Below are 20,547 nucleotides of genomic sequence, written 5' to 3'. Positions count from 1 at the left end.
ACTGTGCTTGTAAGAGAAGTTTCATTTTAAAATTACCTTACTATAAGGCAGATGTTTACAAGTGTGGCTAAAACAAATAATATATCTGCATTTATTATGTCAAAATGAATCATTGTTTTTGTATTGAATGAGTGAACAAACCTGTAGTTAAATTTTTAAAAGCTGGGGATCCCTGGGTGGCTCAGCGGTTTAGCGCCTGCCTTTGGCCCAGGGCGCGATCCTGGAGTCCTGGGATCGAGTCCCATGTCAGGCTCCCGGCATGGAGCCTGCTTCTCCCTCCTCCTGTGTCTCTGCCTCTCTCTTTCTCTCTCTATCATAAATAAATAAATAAATCTTAAAAAATATTTTTTTAAAAGCTTATTTGTACACCCTAATCTTGTTTCAGTATTATTTAGTTAAAATATGCTTCTTTGGGAAAATTTTTTGAAAAATCTTCATATTTTAAGGTAAAAAAGCTATAGTTACTTAAAAGTTGTTTAGTATGAGTGAGCTAGAAAGGTCACTTTTAATTGGTTAACTTGAGAACCCATTTTGCCTTTGGTGAGATATTTAAATGTTGGTAGTTTGTTTTTTTTGGTTATTTTTGGTAAGAATATTTACCTCAGGGGAGCCCGGGTGGCTCATTCAGTTAAGAGTCTGCCTTTGGCTCAGGTCATCATCCCAGGATCCTGAAACTGAGCCCCACGTAGAGTTCCCTGCGCAGCGGGGGAGTCTGCTTGTCCCTCTCCCTCTGCAGCCCCCACTTGTGCTGTCTCTATCTCCCAAATAAATAAGTAAAATCTTTAACAGAAATATTTACCTCATTGTGGTAGAACCTGTGTATCTTTTAACATGTCCTCTAATATGCTAATTTAATTAACTGCCTGCCTGGTACTAAATATATTAAGTTAAACTTAGTAGGCCCAGTTTGTTATATAACATGCATTAAAACAGATTGCCTAAAATTTCTTGATTAAATGGCACTATGGCGGGCAGCCCTGGTGGCTCAGCGGTTTAGTGCCACCTTCGGCCTGGGGGTGTGATCCTGGAGACGGGATTGAGTCCCACGTCAGGTCCCCTGCATGGAGCCTGCTTTTCCCTCTGCCTGTGTCTCTGCCTCTCTCTCTGTGTGTCTGTCATCAATCAATAAATAAAATCTTTTAAAAAAATGGAACTGTGGCAAGATACTTTGTTAAAAAGCATATGACTGTAGAGGTAAACCATTACATCTATTGAAAGAAGAAATTACTAATTTTTTGTAGAAGGCATCCTTAGGTTTCGTTGACCATTTTGTGAATTTGTATTATACCAATAATTGCTTTAACCAGCATAGGTTCCTTTATATAGGAAGAACTAACCTGAAACACTCTGTTTCCCTTTATATATGTTGGTTAAAAGATTGGATTCTATAATTAGTCTGAGTTGGAATCTCAACTCTAGTACTTACACTGTAATCTCTGACAAGTCTTTATGTCTGAATCTCCATTTCTTCATCTCTAAAATGTAGGTAATAATACCACTTACTTCACAGAGTAGTTGGCATACATTTGTACATAGTATTCAATAAGTGTTAGCCAATCTTCTTACTAAAATTACATTTTATTAAATGTACTGTTTGTAAATGGACTTTTATACTTAGTGGTTAAATATTTTCTTGTCAATAAATATGTTTACATAATTTTAACGAATGTGTAATAATATTTCGACATGCTACTTGTCTTCCTCAACTGTTTCATTATTATTATGCACAGAGGATTGTAGCTGATACTTCTGCTCACTGCAACATTTTGTAATAATGCTTTTGAATGTGAATCTTTGTGTAGTGCTCCTTTTTCAGGCAACAATAACTAAAATAAATACTTCTAAAATTTGTGTATGAGTTTTCTATAGAGCTTAAATTTCATTTTCATTCCATGTGTAGGAGTTGAGGGTGGTGGTTGTTTCTGAGAGCAGAAAGATCTAGATTACTGTCATGTGCCAGCGATCAGGAAGGGTACATATTAGTAGACATTTTTAAAGCACTAGGCCATCTTGTTGGAATATGTATAGTAATGTTTTCCTGAACTTCAGTTTTATTTTACAATGATAATACAAGTTCAAAGAAAATCCAGAAAAAAATCTACTCTTTTCAAAAATAGTCTATACAACTTTTGAGTTGCAGGAACAGTATTATAAAATCTGTTTTCATGGGGAGACAGAAGACGAGATGTCTGAGTGGTTTTTTTTCTTTCTCTCAAGCAGTCTCATTCCAATCAGCAGTGTAATTGGAATGCAACTCCAATCTGGAGGAGGAAGGGGAAATTTTGGCAAGAAAATACTGAACAGTTGGGAGTTTTATTCAGATTAAGCATAGACAGCCATTCATTATGAGTACAACTCAGTAAGAACAGCAATACCATTCTGTTTCTACAGCTGGGATTTACTCTGATGTTACTACATGGTGTGTTGCCTATAGATGACTCCTATCCAACCATAAAAAGAAATTATTGACTGAAACAGTAATATTGATCGCATCTGCACTTCTGCAAATTGTTTTCTCCACTCACCTCAAATTGGTTGCCTCAAATGAAATATACTAAAGGAGATTTTTACAAAATTTAAAATCATTTCCTGAAACAGCTAAAAAAGGTCATTGATGGTGTATTTGAATTATATGTGACCTGCAAGCTCTGAGGGTCTTACTTATCTGCGTATCTGCAGAATCTGTCATAGCACTTGGCACAAAGTAGGTGCTTAAAAAATATTGAAAGAGTGAATGTTACAGGAAGTGCTGCCTTCTTATTAAGTATCTCAAGACAGGGGATCCTTGGGTGGCTCAGCGGTTTGTTGCCTGCCTTCAGACCAGGGCTTGATCCTGGAGACCTGGGATCCCACATCAGGCTCCCTGCATGGAGCCTGCTTCTTTCTTCCTCTGCCTGTGTCTCTGCCCCCGCCCCCCTTTGTGTGTCTCATGAATAAATAAATAAAATCTTAAAAAAAAAAAAAAGTATCTCAAGATAATCACATCTGCTTTCGTGTGAAATAGAGTTACCAGCATACCAAAAAGGCTCATCTTTACTTTGATCATCTCCTCTACGCATTTAAACCATCTATCTGCAGAAGTGGTGAGCAGAATAGGTAGAACAGGATGGGTTTGGGAAAATGCTTTGAAGGAATTTGAGAGGGATAGTAACATGATCAAAGTAATCTAGTAAAATCAGTCTAGTGCAAATCTCCAGGCTGTGTGAGACATGGTCCCAGATGGATTCTGGAGTAATGATACTATGCTTGTGTAATGGCACATTTATAGTTAGCATTAATCAAAACTGCTACATGACTGCTAAATATCTGGCTCAGCTTTCTATGGTTTGTTTTAAAAAACGATAGATTTGGGCAGCCCGGGTGGCTCAGCAGTTTAGCGCCGCCTACAGCCCAGGGCGTGATCCAGGAGACCCGGGATCAAGTCCCATGTCAGGCTCCCTGCTTGGAGCCTGCTTCTCCCTCTGCCTCTGCCTCTGTCTCTCTCTTTCTCTCTCTCTCTCTTAAATAAATAAACCTTTGGGGGAAAAAAACACGATAGATTTACAAATATAAATTCATACAAATACAAATGTAAAGTTATGTTATCAACATAAAATTACATTATAGTATTGTGCATACATTCCCCAGGAGATTCTGATACATACCTCCTTGGTTGAGAATTTGTTGTGGTGACAAGTAGGAGTTTGTCTTGTTGAAATTCACTAAATCATTGAGCATTTACTGAGGTCTTACAATTGGTACTGGAGATGGAAAGAGCAGTAGGCTGTGGTTCTAGTACCCAAATACATTCCTGAGAAAAAGAACTGTACAGTACAGGCTTCTAGCTATGAAAATTATTTAGTTATGCAATTAAAGAATATTACCAAATCTCAAATCATGTTTAACGGTCTTTTAAAATTTACAAATGTACATTTTTGCTTCTAGGGTATTAAATAGTTGAAGCAAAAACTGGCTGAAGTTGTTGAGATCTAGTGTTAAGGTTAGCAATCTGATCTTTTTTTTTTTAAAAAAAGATTAATTTATTTGAGAAAGAAAGAACGGGTGAGGGGAGGAGCAAAGAGAGAGAGGGAGAAACTGATTTCTTGCTGAGCAGGGAGCCCGGAAGCAAGGCCTGATCCCAGGACCTCAAGATCATTTTGACCTGATCCAAAGTCAGACACCTAACCAACTGAACTTCTGGCCAATCTTGATATTTATGTTTTAAGTTAATCTTGTTTCTTCTAGGACCTTGGTACTGTCTTCCTAGGCTCTGGATTACTAAAATTCAGTTTCTTTTTATAAACTTTGAATCTGATTTTAAAGTTGTTATTTTGATTTTGATTTTTCAATTGCTCTTTGAAACTTAATCATGTATTAACATCTTATCAGTGATTTTTTAAAAGAAAATTGTCAAATATGATCTGATGAGTATGTTTTAAATAAAGGGAAATAATAAAAATAAAATTTCATAATTTAAAATTATAATTACTTGAGGATTGTTTATCTGTCATATAATATAAAAAGTCCTCCTTTTGGGATGCCTGAATGGCTCAGCAGTTGAACATCTGCCTTTGGCTTAGATTGTGATCTGAAGGTCCTGGGATTGAGTCTCACATCAGGCTCCCCAGAGGGAGCCTTCTTCTCCCTCTGCCTATGTCTCTGCCTCTCTCTCTGTCTCTCATGAATAAATAAATAAAATCTTAAAAAAAAAAAGTTCCCCTTTCAATGAAATTATTTTAGGTAATTGTGGAGTCTGTTTCATTCATTCAACAAATATTTATTGAGCACCCATCAAATTGCCTGGTGCAATATGTGCTTGTGCCGGAGAGAGATACAAACAAATGAGACAGACCTGACTTATGCTCCATTGTGTTTACCACTCCCATAGTTACAAGCATTATTCTAAACTTAAGCAGTTACAGTGAAGTATGATGAGTGCATGTGATAGGTATGGGCTTCTGTGAAAATAGAGATGGGTGGAGGGTTGAGAGAAACATGTTCTGAAAGGGTTTCTTTCCCTTTTGAGATGAGTAGGAGAAGAAGCCTGGGAAAAATGTTTTAGGCAGAGGAATGGCACATGAATCTCTGTGGGTGAGAGGTGGAGTATGTTTGACAAAGTAGAAGTTTAGTGTAGTTGGATCTTGGACTTGGAGGCTCGGAGAGGAGAGGTGGTAATGAAAGATGAGGTCAGAGAGGTAAGCAGGAGTCAGAGCCTGAAGGGCATTGTAAGTAAACTAATATAAAGTTTGGGCTCAACAACCTTGGGAATGTTTTAAAAATGCAGATCAGTAGAGGACTTCTAAAGTGGTAGGATGGCTAGGAGATCCTGAGCACAGGTCGGAGGATAGTTCTGAGGAATGTTTTTAAGGATATTTTGGAATGTTATTAGGAGGAGGGGAAATACGTGGAAGGACTTAATTGTATTTGTAAAAACAAATGGATCACTTTGGATCCATTGTGGAGAACTGACTGGAGTGGGTGGGTTGAGGCTTGAGGCAGGAGACTGATTGGGAGGCTGATTCAAAGGCAGAATTGATTAGAATTGGTATTTGCCAGGACGGGAGGTCGGGAAAAGTAGTGAAGATTGCTGTGGAGGTTTTTGACCGGAGCAGTGGACTTGAAAGTGGGGTTGTTCATTGAAAGAAAGTAAACTGGAAGAGCAGTTCTTGGGGGAGGAGGAGATGGCGATTTTATTTTGGGGGGCATATTTACCCTGTGTGGATCTGAAGTTCAGGAGAGAGTTAAGATTGAGTCTTAATATTTAGGTGTCACCAGAATGATAAAAGCCAGGGAGAACGTATGAAATGTAGCTCTTTAAATTTATTTTTTGAGAGGGGAAGAAGAGCTTTTTCAAATTTATTTTTTGAGAGGGAAAGAAGAGCTTTTTCAGTCTGTTAAGCTATGAATTTTCTTCTAAGAAAAAATGTGTGTTCTTTCTCCAGAAAAATATAAATGCATATAGTAGTTTACATTACAAAGTTTGCAAAGATGGGCTTCTGTACTCCTCAGGTTATAGAGTAAAAGAAGAGGTTCTAGGCCAAAAATCCTGAAGAACTCCAATTTCCATGGATGGGGAGTATAGGAGAAAAATCTGGCAAAGAAGATTTAGAGTGCATTTTATGCCTGGTGTAAAACCAGGTGAATGTGGTATTGAAGAGAAACCAAAAAGAAAAGAGGGGTTCCAGAAGAGGGAGAAACGGCAAATGCTCCTCAGGGGTCAAGTGTGATAAAGAATGAAAGATGTTTGGGCAGCCCTAGTGGCTCAGTGGTTTAGCGCTGCCTTCGGCCTGGGATGTGATCCTGGAGATACTCCCTGGAGATACGGGATCAGGTCCCATGTCGGGCTCCCTGCATGGAGCCTGCTTCTCCCTCTGCCTGTGTCTCTGCCTCTCTCTCTCTCTCTCTTTGTGTCTCTCATGAATAAATAAAAAAAATTTTTTAAAAAAGGAAAGATGTCCATTAGATGGATTTAGTAATTAATATTCCTGGTGCTTTGGAGAAGCCATGTAGGGGCAATGATGAGAAGAAGCCAAATTGTAATGAATTAAGGTATTAGTGGGAAATGAAGAAATGGAGTCACTCTATGTTGTTCAGAGTTTTTATCATGCATGAATGGATGTTGTACTTTGTCAGATACTTTTTTGCATCTATTGAGATGATTGTATGTTTTTTATCCTCTTTCTTGTTAATACAATTAATTGCATTGATTGATTTGTGAATATTGAACTGCCCCTTGCATCCCTGGGGTAAATACAACTTGATCATGGTGAATGATTTTTTAAAATGTATTTTTGGATTGGGTTTGCTAATACTATGTTGACAATTTTTGCATGTATCAGTATCAGAGATATTGGCTTATATTGTTTGTTTTTGTCTTTTATAATGCCAGCCTTATAGAAGGAATTTGGAAACTTTCCTTCTGTTTTTTGGAATAGTTTGAGAACAGCTATTAACTCTTCTTTAAATGTTTGGTAGAATTCACTTGTGAAGCCATCTTGTCCTGAATTTCTGTTTGTTGAAAGCTTTTTGATTATTATCAAATTTGATTATTTTGATTATTATTAATTTTATGAGTACTTGGTCTGTTCAAATTTTCTGTTTCTTCCGGATTCAGTTTTGGAAGGTTCTGTGTTTCTAGGAATTTATTCATTTCTTCTAGGTTGTCCCAATTTGTTGGCATAACATTTTTCATAATATTCTCATAATCCCTTGTATTTCTGTGGTGTTGGTTGTCTCTTTTTCATAATTTCTGATTGTATTTGAGTTCTCTCTTTTTCTTGATGAATCTGGTTAAAGTTTTATCCAGATAAAATAAAATTTTATTTTTTCAAAGAATTAGCTCCCAGTTTCATTGAGCTTTTGTCTTGTTTTTTTTTTTTTTTCAAGTTTCTATTTTGTTGATTTCTGCTCTAAACTTTTATTTCCTTCTTTCAACAGGCTTTGTTCTTCTTTTTCTAGCTCTGTTACATGTAAGGTTAGGTTGTTTATTTTTCTTGAGGTAAGCCTAAATTGCTATAAACTTCCCTCTTAGAACAGCTTTTGCTGCATCCCAGAGATTTTGGGCCATTGTGTTTTCACTTTCATTTGCCTCCATGTATTTTTTAATTTCCTCTTTGTTTTCTTGGTCCACCTGTTCATTGTTTAGTAGTATGCTATTTAGCCTCTGTATACTTGTGTTCTTTCCAGTTTTTTTCTTGTGACTGATTTCTGTAGTGGTAGGAAAAAATGCATATGATTTCAGTCTTTTTTGAATTTATTGAGACTTGTTCTGTGGCCTAACCTGTGATCTATCCTGGATCCTGGACAATGTTCCATGTGCACTCAAAAATAATGTTTATTGAGATGGAATGTTCTGTATATATCTGTTAGGTCCATCTGGTCCTGAGGGGGGGAAATTAAGAGCTTTTCCTCTAAGATCAGGAATAAGACAAAGATGTCTACTCTCACCACTTTTATTCAGCATAGCCCTGGAGGTCCTAGCTGCAGCAATCACAAGAAAAAGAAATAAAAGGCATCCGAATTGGTAAAGAAAAAGTAAAACTTTGACTATTTCAGATGACATGACTGATACTATATATAGAAAACCCTGTGGACTCCGTCAAAAACTATTAGAACTGAAAAATGAATTCAGTCAAGTTGGAGAATAAAAAATCAATATACAGAAATCTGTTGCATTTCTATACACTAATGATGAGGTAGGAGAAAGAGAAATTAATAGAGCAATATTTATAATTGGACCAAAAAGAATAAAATATTTGTGAATAAACTTAACCAAGGAGGTGAAAGGCCTGTACTCCAGAAAATATAAAACATTAATAGAAGAAATTGAAGATGGTACAAACAAATGGAAAGATATTCCATGTTCATACATTATAAGAACCAATATTATTAAAATGTCCATACTACCCAAAACAGTCTATAGGTTTTGTGCAATCCCTATTAAAATACTAACAACATTTTCCCACAGAACTAAAACAAATAATACTAAAATTTGTGTGGAACCACAAAAGACCCTGAATAGTCAAAGCAATCTTGAGAAAGAAGAACAATACTAGAGGGGTATCACAGTTCCAAATTTCAAGATAAATATACCACAAAGCTGTAGTAATGAAAACAGTATAGTACTGGCACAAGATAGACACATAGATCAGTGGAAAAGAATAGAAAGCCCAGAAATAAACTCACACTGACATGGTCAACTAATCTATGACCAAATAGACAAGGATATATGGTGGGAAAAGGACAGTCTCTTCAACAAATGGTGCTGGGAAAATTGGACAGCCACATGCAAAGGAATGAATCATTTTCTAATGCCATTCACAAAAATAAAATGGATTAAAGACCTAAATGTGAGACCAGAAACTGTAAAACTTCTAGAAGAAAACAGGCAATAATTTTGGCATTACTGTGGAAACATTTTGACTGTGGAAACATTTTTCTAGATATGTTTCTTCAGGCAAGGGAATCAAAAGCAAAGTTAGATTATTCGGAGCATACCAAAATAAAAAGCTTTTGGACAGCAATGGAAACCAACAAAACAAAAAGGCAAGCTACTGAACGGGAGAAAATATTTGCAAATGATACATTCGATAAGGAGTTAATATCCAAAATATATAAATAACTTATACAATTCAGGGATGACTGGGTGGCTCAGTGGTTGAGCATCTGCCTTTGGTTCATAGGATCCAGGATTGAGTCCCACATCAGGCTCCCTGTGGGAAGTCTGCTTCTCCCTCTGCCTATGTCTCTGCCTCTCCCTTTGTGTCTTTCATGAATAAATAAATCTTAAAAAAAAAACTTATACAATTCAATGTGCAAAACCCACAAATAATCCTATTAAAAAATGGGCAGAGGATCTGAATAGACATTTTTCCAAAGAAGACATGCAGGTGGCCAATAGATAATGAAAAGATGTTCAACATCACTAACCATCAGGGAAATGTAAATAAAAACCATAATGAGATTCCACCTCGTACCTGTCAGAATGGCTAGAATCATAAGGGCGAGAAATAACAAGTGTGGGTGAGGATGTGGAGGAAAGATAGACTTATCATATGATCCATATGTTCCACTACTGGGTTATTTACCCAAAGAAAATGGAAACACTAATTTGAAAAGATATATGCACTCCTATGTTTATTGCAGCACTATTTACAATAGCCAAGGTAGGGAGGCAACCCAAGTGTCCATTGATAGATGAATGGATAAAGATGTACAAGGAATATTACTCAGCCATATAAAAGAATGTTGATCTTGCAACAACATGGATGGACCTAGAAGGTTTAATGCTAAATGAAATAAGTCGGAGAAAGGTAAATACTATATGATTTCACTTATGTGGAATTCAAGAAATGAATAAACATAGGAAAAAAGAACTAAAACAGATTCTTAACAGAGAGCAAATTGGTGGTGGTCAGAGAGAAAGATCAGTGGGGAAAGAGTGAAATATGAAATAGACGAAGGGAATTAAGAATGATCGTGAGGATCACTGAGAGTAACGTATAGAGTTGTTGAATCGTTATATTGTCCACCTGAAACGAAGATAACACTGTATGTTAACTATACTTCCTTAAAAAAACAATAATTAGTACAGGTATAAATAGGAAGTTGGAGAATTCAGATATATTTTCTGTTTCTCTAAAGTAGAATGTCAAATCATTTCAATTCTGGGATTGTAGGATGGTGGTTCAAAAAACATCATGTCACCAATACTGAAGATTATAATTTGGATTCATGTATGTATTGTATGTGTATTGATCCTGAGTATTCTATTCAGCTTATATGGTTGATAATGAAGGTTTAGGGAGAAGTTCTTCTAAATCCAGTTTGTGATTTAGTACTCTTAGTTATGGCCCTTAGTTTTCATGATTGAGGGTTTATGTTGTTAAAAATAAAACTTTCTAAGATAAGGCTTAAGAAACTGACTAGTAAATCAGTATCTTGTGCTTACTTAATAATTTTATTAATTTGCAATGGCATCTGTCTTCAAAATGATTTTTATTTGAACTTTTATAGTGATTATATTTAGACTTACTGCTGAGGTTTGTTATGTTAAATGAATTTTATGCACTAAATTTTAAATAGTTGTAATTAATTGAACAGACTATATAAACTGAGTAGAAGTGGTAGAAATTAACCAAACATTACATTTACAGATTTTTTATAAATCATAAGTATATGGAACTTGATATTTTCCCTTCTCTTGTAACAAGTTTGAATTAAAGTTTACAACTCTACATAAGCACTAACTTTTATTTGACATATAATCACATACTATAAAATTCACCCCTTTAGAGTTTGCAATTCAGTGGTTTTAATATATTCACAAGGTTGTGCATCACCATAAAAGTAATAATTTAATGCAGGGTAATTCAGAGGATGTGGATTTGGGGTACCTAGCTCAATATATTAACTTTCAATTTTTGGTAGATACAGTTAATCCATCTTGTCATTGAGCTGGTGATTTAGGAGAAGGTAATTTATCACTTGTAAAATTTCTGTGGAGTTGGATGGAGAGTAAATAACAATGTTACTTTTTTAAAAATCTCATCTATATCAAGAAAGCTATATCTTATTTATGTTCTTCAGTACAAAATTATTTCATTTAAAAAGCATATATGTCAATCTGAAATTACGTATTTCCTCCTTAGAACTGTTTTCTTCTTTTCACTGAGCTACTTTCAGGTGAATTTTGATAGAAGATTGATTGGAAGTCAAACCAGATTTATAAACTTTCTGGCCCTCAGCTGTTACTGGTGATCATTGTTGAAGTTGCAACTACCAGTTCAGCTGTCTTTTGCTAGTCTTTAATAAAAATTTGTAATCATACTTCAAACTTTGCTGTAGTTAGTGTTTAATTATTCACTGGTGTTTTCAGTGTTTTAAAATGAACCTTTTGACAATGCAGCCTTAACCATTTTAATTCTTTTCATGTATTTTTTTGTTTCCTTTACAGTACTCTGTGCAAAAAACTTGGTGAAAAAGGATTTTTTCCGTAAGTAAATTAACTTTAAATCTTGTATGTAGTGTGTAGACTTTTTGGATAACATTTTCAGGATTGTCTGGCTTAGTGAATTCTCTATTCAAAAACATACTCAGTACTGTTTTATGAATGCTTTGGTTCAGAGCCTTTTGGCAACACTTTTTTTTTTTTGGATTTTGTGCCTTTTTAGCTTTAGTCCCTTTCCTCATATCCACCTCTTACACATATTTGTGTGAAATGTGTGTGTGAATGTGTATATGTGTTTAAAGAATATCGAAGGTGTGCATGTACTACTAGATTTCTAGAAAAGGTAGAGATTATTTTGTAAAGACTTTTTTTTCTTTTCTAACATTTTATAGGAAATTTTATTCAGGCAGTTATGATTCCTTGGAAAGTAGAGAAGTCATTCAGCCTGCTTGGAATTTCCAGAGTGTAGGAAAGAAATCTCTGCCACATTCGATCATAGATACTCTTATGTCTCAGATTCCAAAGCAGACATTTGGTTCCCATATTTGCAGTCTCTTTGCCAATAAGTTGTCAGAAATTTTTTGTGGCTTTATTTAGGATTAAGTTTTGTGAAGGAGGATTGGGAAGAACCCCTCACGTGTGGTTAGAATCTTTTACCCTGTAAGATATCTCATAATGACTTTAAATTATTGAGTAAAAAATATATATCTATATAAATAATTGAGTAAAAATGATACAATTTTTAGTAAAGAACTCTAAGCCAACAGAATTTTATATGTAAAATATTTGAAGTTATAATTTGAGAATATTCATTAGATTTAAAAATTCAAGTTCTACCAGCCAGCAAAAACTAGCTGTGAGTGCTAATTTAGTATGATATTACTTAATTTTCAGGCTTTGATTAAAAGAAGTAATAAGCGCTTGATGCATTTTAAAATCCTACTTAAGTTCATTTCACTTGAAATTTTCATCTAAAATTTCTAGAGAAAACCAGAATTAAAGTTTATAAAATAACATCTTATAAACCTATATAATTAGAAAATTTTCTGTTGTCTGTGCTTATATGGGAAGGGAGTTAAATAGGATAATTTGGGACATAGTTAAAGTTTTAACAGTGTCCGATTTATGTACCATGTGCTCTCCACTCTACTGCATATCCCAGCAAAGCAGAGGCCACTGGTCTTTTTCCATGCTTCCACCAAATATTATCTCCACAGGCTTTTGCTGAACTATATATCTCATCCCTATCATGAATAACCCTAGTAATCAATGTATATACTTTTTTTACCCTTCTTAAAGGTTGATTTGAGGTAGGATTTATCTCAGTAGTACTGCAGAGTTGCAAATGGGATCAGATAGGCAGGTGACAAGGAAAAAGGGAGGCAAATGAGAAGTGCATACTCTTACTGTGCTTCTGTACTCTCCAAGACATCTGCTCTGGTTTTAAAGATAAAATCTTGCGTTTTTGTCTCCCAGCCTTCCTTCCCGAGTTCGTTCTTTCCTCCAGAGTCCCAAGACACAGCTTCTCCAGTAAAATATCCAGATATCCTTGTCTCAGTTTTCCTAGGAAATCTGGAGGAATCTTACTTTAATTTTTGGTAGAGCTCAGAGAGCCAGTTATTAGCACTACTATAATCTTTATCTGCCCTTAAGTTGTAGGTGGGGAAAAAAAAGAAGAAACTATTTTTTTTTCATTGGTGTAGGAATAAAAATTAATAAAAATTATTAAGAGTTGTGAGTTTGCTCTAGAGATAAGATAAATTAGGGGAAACTATGTGATTATCTTTAAAACCAGAATGGAAGAAACACTTGATGGCTCTGGAAAGGGAAACAGGAAAGCCAATCCTGAGGCCTTCAGAAGGCACTCAGCCAGGGATGGACTATCTCCCGGGTTCACAGTGGGAACAACCTCTGCTGTAGTAGGTTTACACCTGTCTTTGGTCTGTTTATAACTTGAAGGTTGCCCACATTAAACCCAGAGAAAGAATTATAATACTTCTAAATCTCTTTTTTTAATAATAAATTTATTTTTATTGGTGTTCAATTTGCCAACATACAGAATAACACCCAGTGCTCATCCCGTCAAGTGCCCCCCCCCCTCAGTGCCCGTCACCCATTCACCCCCACCCCCCCCCATCCTCCCCTTCCACCACCCCTAGTTCGTTTCCCAGGGTTAGGAGTCTTCGTGTTCTGTCTCCCTTTCTGATATTTCCTACCCATTTCTTCTCCCTTCCCTTCTATTCCCTTTCACTATTATTTATATTCCCCAAATGAATGAGACCATATAATGTTTGTCCTTCTCCAATTGACTTATTTCACTCAGTTCCATCCACGTTGACTTCTAAATCTCTTAATGAAATTTGAGTTAGAGTGTCTGATTATTGATCAGAATGCAATTATCATTGATACCAAAATATAAAGTGTTTACTTGTAGTGAGGTTTAAATCATGTTGAATGAGAAAAGTAAATTTTAATATCAAGCACGACTATAGACTTATGAAATATATTGTGTATATATTTAATTACAGGAAAAAATACACTGCCAAGTGTTGTCTTGTAGAATAACTTGTATAATTTGAGATAATACTATTTATTCTGGGTATCTACCATTGCTGAGAAGTTTTGCTAACTCACTTTTTAGAATTGTTTGGATACTTACTGGCTTTAAAAAATAAGTCACTTCCCCTTGCCCCAGAATTTTAGAGGGAAAAATGTCTAAACGTATGGGAACATGTAGGAAGTTTTGTAGTGAATATCCACCATCAAGATTCTACCAGTAATTTTGTCACATATCTGTTTATGCATTATCTGTTTTTAGAGAATGTTTTCATCAATATATATATTTTTTCTCTTTTATGCAACATTTAAATAAAAGATTTGTGGTAAGATGCAGTAAATACGGGCCAAATTGAAGTCACTCAGAACCAAGATAATGGTATAAAGATTTTTTTTCTTCCACCAATCAAAAATAAAGCTTTAGGGGTCCCTGGGTGGCTCACTTGGTTAAGTATTATAGACTCTTGATCTCAGATCTTGATCTCACGGTCATGTGTTCAAGGCCTGTTTTTTTTTTTTTTTTTTTTTAAACAACAACAACTTTGTTTTCTCTGGAAAGTAGTATACTTCTAAGTTGAAATTTTGTTTCATTATTATTTGCAGCTCAAGTGCATTTGTGTAGTGAGGAAGTCTTGAGCTTTAGCTTTTTTTATGACTCAAATGATGGAGATAGTTGAGAAAAATTTTAAAATACAGAAAACACCTTAGCCACTTTATATTTACCACTAGAGGTCTCACTCACTTCAGAAAACTGACAGTTTTTGACCACATCACAGTAACCTCGCTGTCAAGTTAAATGTTTGTAGAATAATATAATCAGGTAAGTTGAAATTTAGGTATTTTTGTTGTTGTTGTTAGGGTAGAGAGCTTGTATTTTGTATTATTTAACAGAAGAGAAACTTAGGAGGTTGGGACTGAGAGTTTCATACTTAAGCATTTGGAAGCCATGCCTAGTGTTTTTTGGTTTTTGGTTTTTTTTTTAAGATTTATTTATTTATTCATGAGAGACAGAGAGGGAGAAGCAGGCTCCCTGCAGGGAGCCCGATGTGGGACTCAATCCCAGGACTCGAGGATCACAACCTGAGCTGAAGGCAGGCGCCCAACCACTGAGCCACCCAGGTGTCTCCGTGCCTAGTGGTTTTGTGTGAAAAAGGTGTTTTCCTTAGTCCTTAATTCTGTAACTAGTTAAACATCTAAAAGGAAAGCTAGTAGTGCAATTTTTTGTTTTTTGTTTTTGCATGCAAATATACATTTATATGTTTGTTGAGATTGTAGACTCAAAAGAACAGGAAAGAATGGATTCCTCCCAGGAAAATATACTTAATGTTATTGAAGGCATTAGGTATTAAAAATACTTAATGTTATTGTTTGATATCAATAACAATGTTATTGAAGTATGAAAAGTACTTTTCCATTAAACACATTTAAAAATGATTAGGTATTGAAATAATATGAATAGCAATAAATTTCAAGAATATAGTTAAATATATCAATACCCTAACTTCCAAATATCTTCTTAAATACTTAACACTTGTAAATTTTAGTCTTCTCTTATTTGAAGTTGACAGAGCACAGAATTATAGAATTGGGGAACTGATAATGCAATTTCTGCCTGGCCTTGAGTCTTGGCACATTGGTATCTTGACTTAAAAAAAAGTTAGTGTAGATATCAAGGAGTAAAATTTCTTCAGTTACCAACACTTACCAACATTTTGTTCTGGTACTTTTAGCTGCCTATTTGCTATCTCAATATGTCTAATATCTAAATTGTCATTTTTATCTCTTTAACATTTTATTTAGTTCTACCTTCTAACTTTTTTCCCCCCAAAAGGACCAATCTTCTCATTGTTACTTAGGGCTGAAAACTGTAGTGTCATATTTTTTAAAAAAAGATTTTATTTATTTATCCATGAGAGACACAGAGGGAGACAGAGACATAGGCAGAGGCAGAGTCCCTGTGTGGAGCCCAATGTGGGACTTGATCCCAGGGCCCCGGGATCATGCCCTGAGCTGAAGGCAGACAGTCAACCACTGAGCCACCCAGTTGCCCTTGTAGTGTCATTTTTGACTCTAGTTTCATGTAAACTCATATTAGATCTTTCAGAGTAGCTTACTTCACTGTCACTTTCCTTTTCATGTGATTTCCCTCGTGCATGGTCTACTCAATTTACTCTTATATCCTGCTGAATGAAACTTACAGCAGCTTTATAGGTGATCTCTGTACCTACCTTTCCTTCTCCCAGTCCACCCTGAATACCACTAGTGGAAAAATAGAACCATGCATTTACAGCCATGCTTCGGAACCTAAAGTGGCTCCCTGTTACCTACTTAAGTCATTTTCTGACTTTTAATCTCACTTACCAGCAGTATTTACTTTTACACCTTAGCATCGATGATTTGGTTAGACGACTGAGAGCCCTTCAGATATTGTCAATGTTGTCATACTTTTCTCAGCAATCTTCCTGTTTGTCCTTTAAAGCTCAAATGAATCCTGTCTCTCACCCCCCCCCCCAAAAAAAGGTCTTGGTTTACTGTTCAAATTCCAACTGTTTTCCTGTTTTTCTAAGCTTACTTGTACTAATTGTTGAACTGCATAGTAAATGAGAGGTATAACATAGCGTAGTGGGTAAAGCATGAAATCAAGAATGAGATTATACATGCATGGGTTTAAAAATCCAAAATTTAGAACCTGGCTCTGTCATGTGCTGTTGTTTGTCCTTGGACTAGTTAATTAACCTCTTTGTGCCTTAGTTTCCTCATCAGCAGAGTAGAGATTATAGTAGTATTTACCCCATTGGATTATTGTGAAGAATAAGAGATTTAATATTTGTAAAGTACTTAGTGCCTGACATAATATTAAAAGTGTATTCTTTATAATCAGTACAAACACTTGTTTATTCTCAGGCTCCCCTCTCCTCCATGGCATTAAAAAAAAGATTTATTTATTTGAGAGAGAGAGAGTGTGAGCACAAGTAGGGGGAGCAGCACAGGAAGAGGGAGAAGCAGGCTCCCAGCTGAGCAAGGAGGTGATATGGAGCTTGATCCCAGGACTCTGGGATCATGACCTGAGCTGAAAGCCGTGCTTAACTGACTGAGCCACCCAGGCACCTCTAGAATTAACTTTAATTTTAGTTTAAAATGGGCCACTTTCATTTATAGCTAAATGTTAAACTTTTCATGAAGAATGAGATAATCTTGTAGCAAATGGTAGCTTTATACAATTAATCTTCTATTTTCCATGTCAGAATATTCTTTAATTAAAAAAAAAATTCTTCCCTTTTTTCACAGGACTTCCTGATCCATTTGCTAAGGTGGTGGTTGATGGATCTGGGCAATGCCATTCTACAGATACTGTGAAGAATACACTTGATCCAAAATGGAATCAGCATTATGACCTGTATGTTTAAATGATTCATTTGAAATGAAACATAGAATCAATATTATTTTATATAGTCTTTGAAAAGAATCACTGAAAATGATCAGAGTCTGATCTGGGGTATAATTTGGTCTTCATGAAGGGATATAAAACCTAATGGGAAGGTACTTTGGCTTAGTGGTAGCTGGTTTTGAAAGATGAAGTGCCCTTAATAAGCCTGTGGAGAACAAAATGTATATGCAGTATACAGCAACCACACCCCATCTTCTTTCAGTTAAATAAAGGTATTTACTTTTGGCAAATTATGAATATAAATGACTATGAGTAAAAAAATAGAAGTCATAATTGGGGTGCACTCATAGGCACTCTCTTTGCTTTTGTAGGGATGGTTTCTTTCTTCCAGTTTTATTTTATTTTATTTTATTTTTATTATTATTTTTTATTTTATTTTTTAAAAGATTTTATTTATTCATGAGAGAGACACACAGAGAGAGAGAGAGAGAGAGGCAGAGACACAGGCAGAGGGAGAAGCAGGCTCCATGCAGGGAGCCTGATGTGTGACTCAATCCTGGATCTCCCAGATCACGCCCTAGACTGAAGGCGGTGCTAAACTGCTGAGCCCCTGGGCTGCCCTCCAGTTTTATTTTAATTACAGTAGTATATGTAACTTCCTAAAAAGGCTCATAATACTATAAGGCTTTTAATGGGAAAATGCAGTGTGCTGCCCCATCTTATTCCTGATTCCCATTCTCCAGGTAACTACTTTGAGTAACTTTGACAGTTTATTCTGGTATTTTCTTCTGTTTCTAGATATCATGCTTATTTTATACATCTCTCTCTGTGTATGGATTGAAAGAGGGAGGAGGAATGCAGAGAGAGATTTAGTGTATATGTACTTTCAGCTTTAGGTATTAGTTTTACATTTCCTACCCTACAAGAAAATTTAGCTTTTATAACTGATCTCTCTCATCCTTACTCCCACAATACCCACATGGCCCTTCTTTCTCCCAACCCTCCAGTATAGTTATATGAACCTTCCTGGTTAAATCATTGTTCTATATTTACATTATGATCATGTAACTGTTCATAACTGAGTCACGTAGTGTGCAATGATTACATTTCCTTTCTTGACAACTTTTGTTTTTCTGTGGTTGTAACTATCTTACTTTGTCATTTGCTTAGTTTTCTGTCTTATTAATTAATTCCCAAACTCTCCTACAGGACTGAACATTTCTGCATATATTCAACCACATGAGCTCTTTCACTGGCTTTATTTTCTTCTTGGAGATATCCCTCCTAAAATCTTTGTCCTATTCCTCCAGTCTGGTTTGGTAGTCTAAGCTGGTCTAAGACCTGCCGCACAGTTGTCTGGAAACTTGCCTTTATAATTACATTGGGAATTTCCTTTGTCTCTTCTAGCTTCAATGACTATATTCCTTGTTTTGGTGAAGTCTATCTTTCATTGAGAAAGAATACAGAGATAGGGAAAATTCTTTGAGATCTTATCTGAAATTATACTTTGTCTTCTCACTTGATTGATAGTTTGAGTATAAACTTCTAGGTAACACATCACTTTCTTTCCAAATTGTGAATACAATGCTCCATTGTCTTACAGGTTATCAGCACTGCTGAGTAGAAATACAGTGTGGGCCACAAATGGAGCTGTCTGTAATTTTAAATTTGCTAGAACCGTATTTTAAAAAGCTAATAAAAAGGATTAGGCTCAATAAATATATTTTATCTAGTTCAGTATATCTAAAATACCCTTATTTCAACATAAAATCAATATAATAATTATTTTAAAATAAATAATAGATTAAAAAAAACATTTTTAAGCTAAGTCTTTGAGATCTTAGAGGAGTTTGTTTTGCACTTATGGAGTGCCTGAATTTGGCCTAGCCTCCAGTATTCAATAGCTCCATGTGGCTGGTGGCTGCCCTTTTGAACAGTGCAGTTTTAGAGTATTGCTAATGGCATCTGAATTTGGTCTTCTTGATTATTGTTTTCCACTGGAAGATTGCAGGGTTTTCTCTTTGTGTCTGATACTAAATTTTTGATGATGGTCTTGGTATATATGTTACATAGTACTAGATATGTATTGGGAACTTTTTTTTTAAGATTTTATTTATTTATTCATGGGAGACAGAGAGAGAGAGAGGCAGAGACACAGGCAGAGGGAGAAGCAGGCTCCATGCAGGGAGCCCGACGTGGGACTCGATCCCGAGTCTCCAGGATCACACCCTGGGCGGAAGGCAGTGCTAAACCGCTGAGCCACCCAGGCTGCCCTGTATTGGGAACTTTTAATCTGGATAATAAACTCTTTTAAAAAATTTTAATTCCAGTATAATGTACAGTGTTATACTAGTTTCAGGTGTACGATATAGTGATTCAGCAATTCCATATCTTAGTGTTCATCAAGATAGGTGTACTTTTGGGGCACCTGTGTGTCTCAGTAGGTTGTGTCCAACTTTTTATTTCAGCTCAGGTCATGATCCCAGGGTCATGAGATTGAGTCCTGCATTGGCTCTGTACTGGGCATGCAGTTTGCCTAAGATTCTCTCTCCCTCTCAGTCTGCTCCCTACCCCCCAGTCCCATTCACTCTAATACTCTCTCCAAAAAATAGATAAGTGTACTCTTAATCTCCTTTATCTTTTTCACCTGTCCCATCCTGTCATCCCCCCCACTTCCCCTATGGTACCTATCTGTAATTAAGAATCTGTTTTTTGGTTTCTCTTTCTTTTTTTTCCCCTTTGTTCATTTGTTTCTTAAATTCCACATGTGAGTGAAATGATACAATATTTTTTAAAAGATTTTATTTATTCATGAGAGACACAGAGAGAGAGAGAGAGACGGAGACACAGGCAGAGGGAGAAGCAGGCTCCATGTAGGGAGCCTGACGTGGGACTCGATCCAGGGTCTCCAGGATCACGCCCTGGGCTGTAGGCGGTGCTAAACTGCTGAGCCACCTGGGCTGCCCGAAATGATACGATATTTATCTTTTTCTTACTGACTTATTTTGTAGCATTATACTCTCTAGATCCATCTATGTTGTCATAAATGGTAAGATTTCATTCTTTTTTATGGTTGAATAATATTCCATTCTTTATCCATTCATGTCTCAATGGATCCTTGAGCTGTTTCCATAATTTGGCTATTGCAAATAATGCTGCAATAAATACAGGGTAC

General features: G+C 35.8%; 1 protein-coding gene across 1 annotated transcript in view; it reads left to right on the top strand.

Moving 5' to 3' along the window:
- The window catches only part of SMURF2 (SMAD specific E3 ubiquitin protein ligase 2), a 122,605-nt gene that overhangs the window by 55,413 nt on the left and 46,645 nt on the right, over window positions 1-20,547 (top strand). Inside the window, exons 2-3 of the mRNA XM_041725565.1 lie at window positions 11,435-11,473; window positions 17,273-17,381. Coding sequence (XP_041581499.1) covers window positions 11,435-11,473; window positions 17,273-17,381 — 148 coding nt within the window. The remainder of the gene's footprint in view (window positions 1-11,434; window positions 11,474-17,272; window positions 17,382-20,547) is intronic.

Source organism: Vulpes lagopus, chromosome 12 (genome assembly GCF_018345385.1).
Source record: "Vulpes lagopus strain Blue_001 chromosome 12, ASM1834538v1, whole genome shotgun sequence".
NCBI classification, from domain to species: Eukaryota; Metazoa; Chordata; class Mammalia; order Carnivora; family Canidae; genus Vulpes; species Vulpes lagopus.
Note: the sequence above shows the minus strand (reverse complement) of the source record. Positions and strands in the feature narration are given on the sequence as shown.